The sequence below is a fragment of the Chinchilla lanigera genome, unplaced genomic scaffold (assembly GCF_000276665.1).
Source record: "Chinchilla lanigera isolate Chin_1 unplaced genomic scaffold, ChiLan1.0 scaffold00040, whole genome shotgun sequence".
In the NCBI taxonomy this organism is placed as follows: domain Eukaryota; kingdom Metazoa; phylum Chordata; class Mammalia; order Rodentia; family Chinchillidae; genus Chinchilla; species Chinchilla lanigera.
The window spans coordinates 20039195-20045632 of NW_004955441.1; the positions used below are offsets into that span (position 1 = coordinate 20039195).

At 34.2% G+C, this 6438-nt stretch overlaps 1 protein-coding gene across 1 annotated transcript in view; it reads left to right on the forward strand.

Annotated features, from left to right (window-relative positions):
* LOC102004646 (chromosome unknown open reading frame, human C2orf73) overlaps positions 1–2124 on the forward strand; it is a 97141-nt gene extending 95017 nt beyond the window's left edge. The window contains exon 6 of the mRNA XM_005391030.2: positions 602–2124. Within this exon, the coding sequence (XP_005391087.1) occupies positions 602–802 (201 nt within the window). The 3' untranslated portion in view covers positions 803–2124. The remainder of the gene's footprint in view (positions 1–601) is intronic.
* The last annotated feature ends 4314 nt before the right edge of the window (positions 2125–6438 follow it).

Sequence of the window (6438 nt, forward strand, 5' to 3'; positions counted from 1 at the left end):
GTTTGGTTCCCGGTACCGGAGAAAAACCAAAAAAAAAAAAAAAAAAAGATAATATTAAAGCAACTTGATAAATTTTTTGTGTGGCATGAGATTTATACAAGGTTTATAAAGCCAAATAGAAATGAATAGTCTATGGTTGGACTTTTTTCATCTACAGATGTTTATTTTCAGATTTCATTATAACTAGGCCTTTTGTTGGAACTAATAGACATTTGGAATGCAATCATAAATTCTTAGGTTTATGAATTGTTTCTGTTGTAGCCATAGTAACAAATACAGCAAGAAAAAAGTTTAATGTAAGGCTTATATAATCCAAAAGATAGAAAAGTTGAGAAACGGAAGATAATGAAGTGATACTTGTTTGAATTTCTGCTTCTTTTCTTTCCTGTTCATTTACTGGTACATCCTGTTTTGTAATTTGTTTACAAGGTTCATGAATAATTACTATGGTGGTGTCTGTAGTTTTGGACTAATGTGATAGCCAGTGAAGAGGCAGAATTAAGTGCCTGCATAACAGGAATTGAGCTATTCTACAAACTCAGCTCCATCTTCCAGCAGTTCGTGTTACCCTGGTTAATGTCAACTTTGTTTTCCGTTCCAGAGACATGGAGCTTTTGTGCAGAGAGAGATAAAACCAGGGAGTAGGCCAAGAGTTCCTACGGGAACAGAGGTATTATTGAATGCTCCGGGGTCATGCTCATCAGAACAGTCAAAAAAAACAGAGACAGGAAATTCAGCAGGAAGCAGAATGATCTCACCAGGTCTCTGCCAACAAAATTCCCAAGAGCTGTTAGAGACTTAAAACTCACTTATCAGAAACAGACGGCAGATAGACAGCCAAGTCACACCCCAGAAGCCTGAAAGAAGGGAGAAGACTGCAGGCATCTTTCAAACAACTGTAGGACATTCTCTTCTCACCAGGTATAAGCCTTTAAATCCACCAATAAAAAATCAAGATAAGTTGTCTTCTTCAGATAAAAACACAATCCCTGGAATATAGAGAAATTTCTGAATTGTTATTCAGGTGCTGGCACACACTTTTGTCATAAAAAAACTCAAAATATATAGTTTACATATAGGAAAAAGGGGGGAAAAAGACAAACAGGTTTTAATAGTGATATCTGAAGAGATATATTATGAGACATTGTTTCATAACATGTATAAGTAAAACAACTTTGTTTGCATATAATGAACATTACTAACAAGTATAAACTTTTAAAGGAGAAGCCTTATTGGTCATTGGTTATAGTTTTGAAATCAAAATAAACGGGTTTAGAATATTGGCTCCATATCACATGAGCTACTTGACTGGGGGTAAGTTATTTAATCTCTATCGACTTCAGTTTTCTCATCTATAACATTAGGAAAATAACAACGTTAGAAGATTCTTGATCATGAGATTACATACAATGATCAGTAAGTTGTCAGTATAATCATTATCGCTATTCCTAAAATTTAAATTTAAGGATTATGTCCTATAAGTTTCCCTCATTTTAAAACTTAGAATTCCTCTATATACAATTAAAAGTGCAAAAATCTAAAATATTTCTCATTAGGTGACACACATACACATTTAACTCAAAGATGATGGATACTTAGGATATCAAAATATTTCCCAAATTATTTTCTGTTTTACTGATTTCTAATGCTAACTCAACCTACTCTTTGGACAGTTTGGTAAATATCAATTCTACCAGCTATTTAATTTGGTATGTTTGATATGCGATGATGTATCCACTATAAGGTATGTTATACTGTGTGCAAGAGGAAGTGGAACACTTTTATACTACAAAGAGTATAAATTTTCATGGCAAAATATCAGTTTCTCACTATTATCTGTAATGTTGACAAGGCTACAATGTACCTTTACCCTTTTATCCTCCACCAAAGAGCTTTTAATATACTAAGTGCCATGAATACAATATATTTGTGTGTCAGTTCTTACAACATGGCCAGATAAAGCTAATAATGAACTTCTATTTGAAAGACTTTACAATGATAAATAAAATAGCTGAACAACAAATATATACCCAAGCTCATAAAACAGTAAAACTTTCATGTTCCAAAATAGTTCAGTGGTAGAGGACTTGCCTAGCATGTGCAAGGCCCTGGGCTCAATACCCAGTACTGCAGAAAAAGTGGGGGGTTGCTAATCTCTCTCTCTGTCTCTGTCTGTCTGTCTGTCTATCTATCTCTTGGAGATCTTGCCTAATCAATACATGCAAACTACCTTTTTATTTTAAAGAGAATTTAAAAAACAAAATGATACAGAATTTCAAAACAAGATGATAGAAAATTAACAATGGTTGTTATATTGCATTTGTTATTTTCAAAGTAGTTGCTCATATTACCAGATATAGCCATGTAAAATTGATCAAACAATATAAGCACTAACTGTTCCTTTCAATAAACTAATAGAAATTAGTAGTACAATTATCTTAGCTATTTTGTGTACATACAAATATTTCCCCTTCCTTCTTTTCTCCTTTCCCCCATCCTAGTTGTTCTTTCCTTTTGACCAGTTTCTTTCCCTTTCACAATATCTATTGTAGCTTTTAGATTTTATTTACTCTTTCAGTTTCTTACACTAGGGAGATAATATGATGTTTGTTACTTTATAGCAATGCAATTTTCCATGGTATAAATGTATTTCTATATAGCTGGAACATACAGAATGCAAACTGGGAAGAGAAAAGGGAAGATGGAAAGCAAATTTAGAAAAGGTCTTATGGGCTAGGGCTTAAATTTTAGTGCACATTTAAACAGAAATGAAACTTTATGTCTCCAAGGTAGAGACAGAGAAAGAATTGAAGCCTGCATGATGCTAAAAATGACTGGCCTGTCAGTAGAAGGTACACTACATTTCACTTACAACCAGGAAGACAGCAAGGAAGCTTGCTTCTGTTTGGAGCTGTAGACAGTAAATAAACTCTTTGTGAGAAATTACAACCACAGTCTTGTGCCACATTTTGGTTTGGAATATGACTTTACATATATGACTCCTCATAGGACACATAATTAGCATAAAAATGCTGCTAGTGATACTGCTGAGATGTCTGATAAAAACAAGTTCAAAACTTCATAGATATTTCCATGACAAAACAGTCTCTGTAAAGGGAAAATTACAATCACATGAAGAAGAAAAACTGGGTGAGAGTCTGCAGTACAAAGAATGGTTAAAATCTCAAAACTAGAAATAATAAAACATCCTCAATTTAGCAAAATCCTTCTTTTTTTCTTTTTCTTTCCTTTTTTATGTGTGTGTGTGTGTGTGTGTGTGTGGTTCTGAAAATTATGTACAGAGCCTCCCACATGCTAAGCACATGCTCTACCACTGGGCTCAGCCCCTAAAGTCTCTTCTCTTTCTTTCATTCTAGGAAATTTTGTGTTGCCTTTCCTGTTATTTCTATCCCCTCCCTTTCCTCTCATCTCTCCTTTTGCAACGGCTATAAGTTGAATGTTAGAATACTTGGATCCATCTTCTAAGTCTCTTAATTCTCATTGTTTTCCTATGGTACTTTACACTAAATGATGCAAGAATTCCCTTGATACTGGCTTTCTGCTAATTTGCTTTTCAGCCATGTCTATTCTAATGCCAGACTAGCTATTGAAAATTAAAGAGACCATCTATTGAACCTTAAATATTTCTAAGGTCTATATATACTTCCTCAGTATCTAGGACTCTTCCTGCATTATGGATGTGATAGCCCCTCTTATTCTACTTTGAATATTGTAGTTGTGTTGAATGTCTTTTATTTGTTCCCTTAATTCTGTTAATCTGTTTGTTGAGTATGATGCCTCATGTCTTGGTATTATACTTTTTTCTCAAATGCTTGGCGGTTTATGGTAGTATATTCTTTTATTTTTTTTTTTGGTCTTTTTGGACATGGTCTCACTATGCAGTTCAGGCTGGCCTTGAGCTCGCTTTGTATCCCAGGCTGGCCTTGAACTCGCAATGATCCTCTTACCTCAGCCTCCCAAGTGCTGGATTTACAGGTGTGCGCCACCATGTCCAGTTTGGTTGTGTATGCTTCTTTGTGAGATTTCTAGATCAATATCAGTGTAATGTCTTTCTGTGTACTATAACTTGACTTTGTGTTACAGTATGTAGACAGATGGGATCTGAGGACAATTTGACTGATGGGCTCTTTGATCCTCTTGGGCAGAAGCTACCTTGCCCCTTCCTCCCTGTGGTATGATTCATTTTCTGCCATAGCTTACCATTATTTAACACAAGCAGGTGAACAGGAAGGGATGACTTTAGCTGGAAATGTGTCGGACCAGAAAAAGACCAAAAAATTTCTCGGCTTCCCTTGCAGCTAGGTTGACCATCTGATTCGTCTGAGATATAACCAGAACAGTATGTGTAACCTCCAAAAATATGTTTGAAGGGAGAATATAGGCCCCTCACTGTATTTTTTCCCTTCCTAATAACTAGAATGCAAATGTGGTGGTGTAAGGTTTAGCCATCTTGACAGAAAAGAAATAACAATAAAATGCAAGGGTCCTTGGGGCTCTGACATCATCAGACACCACCTGGTGGCCTAATTTGTGTGGGAAAAAAAGATAAAGTTCTATCTCATATAAACCACTATGATTGGGGGGGGTTACCACTTGCAGTAAGTAGAATATAGTCCTAAATTACACAATGATTGAGAATTTTCTAGAATTAAAAATGTGAGTCTTCAATTTGAAGGAAAAAGGTGAATTTTGAACACATAATAGGGAAATCACAGAATGTCACATATAAAGAGAAAAGCTTTATCAGAGATAAAGTACATTCTTACCATATAGATAACTTACCATATAGCTACCATATAGATAAAGTACATTCTTACCGTATAGATAACTATAAGGTTAATGGACTTTTTATCCACAGCAATAGATGCAAGAATATAATGGAGTAATGTAAAAAAAGACAAAGATAATAATAGTCAACACAGAATTTCATGCTAAACTATAATAAAGAATAAGGGCAAAAATATGGGCATTTTCAGATATACACAGAATAATAATACCATCACGTACATAATACAATTGTATAAGGTATGTTATTCTAAATGCTTTATATATTTTAATTCATCATCTAGAGAATAATTCTCAGATGTAGATACTATTATTATGAAATAGCATTAATACTATTATAGTAATAATACTATTATTATGAAACTAAGATACAGGGAGGCTAAGTACTTGCCCAGGGTCACATAGCTAGTATGTAGCCAAACTGGGGTTCAAGCCCAGGTTTTGCACTCCAGACTTATCCCTTATTGATATGTTACATTGTCCCTATGACTAATAGGATTAGCTACCTACTGATTTTCACTGCAGTAACTGCTGAAAGATGTCATTTAAAAGACTGATAATAAATCTAGACAGAAAAGGTAGGATGTAAGAAAAGCAAAACAAATCCATACTTTATATTGATTAACCTATGTGTTAATGATAAAAATATTCTTTCATGAAATGATCCAGATTTTAGTTTGTAAGGGACTTTTTCCCTTTGTAGTTCTTTATTTGGCAAAAGAAAATATAAGAACTCCATGTCATTTCCTCTAAAAATTTGGTAATTTTCCTGGCCTGGAAATTATTGGTCTTAGCGATTGTGCAACAAGGATTTTTTTCTTCAGTGGAAAAAGCCCCAGATTTTCAAGATTTATTGCAAATGTGTGATAGAAAAAAATATATTTATTGATAGTAGAGTAGGGGTATTTATGTTCATGATATAAAGAGGACAGGCTGCATGAAACCCTTAAAATCAATGTATTAGGGGCATGGCATCCATAAAGGGGATATTGTAAGTCATGAAGTAAAAAAAAGGAGAAAAAGACACCCTCCCACTATAGAAGTTCATTGCCAATTTATTAAGATTCATAAAGACAATGCTTTTGGCTAAAATATATCAAGATGATATATAGAATTTCAGCCACAAAGATAGAGCCCAGTGCTATAATGTCAATGTGGCTCCACCAGTGTCAACATGGATTTTGCAAGGGAGAGAATATTTTACTTTTTACATACTTGTAATAATTCATTATAAAACTTTCTAATGGCATTGTAAATTATCTTTTAAATACTGTAAATTGAAAAACCTAATACTTTCATCCCTCAGTGTTCATAGATATTGGTTCTAGGACTCCCACAGATAAAACCCAAGTGTTCAAATACCTTATATAAAATGGTATGGTATTTGCATATCATCTATGTACACCCTCTTGTATACTTTAAATCATCTCTAGATTCCGTATACTACTTAATATAAAAGTGCTATATGTTTGGCTGTTACATTCTGTTGGGGGAATAATGATATGAAAATAGTTTGTACATATTCAGTACAGATGCAGTGTTTTTCAAGTGTTTTTGATCCCTGGTTTGTTGGACCCACAGACATGGAGCCCCTGGATACACAGGGATGGCTGTACTGTGTTTCTGTTTAAG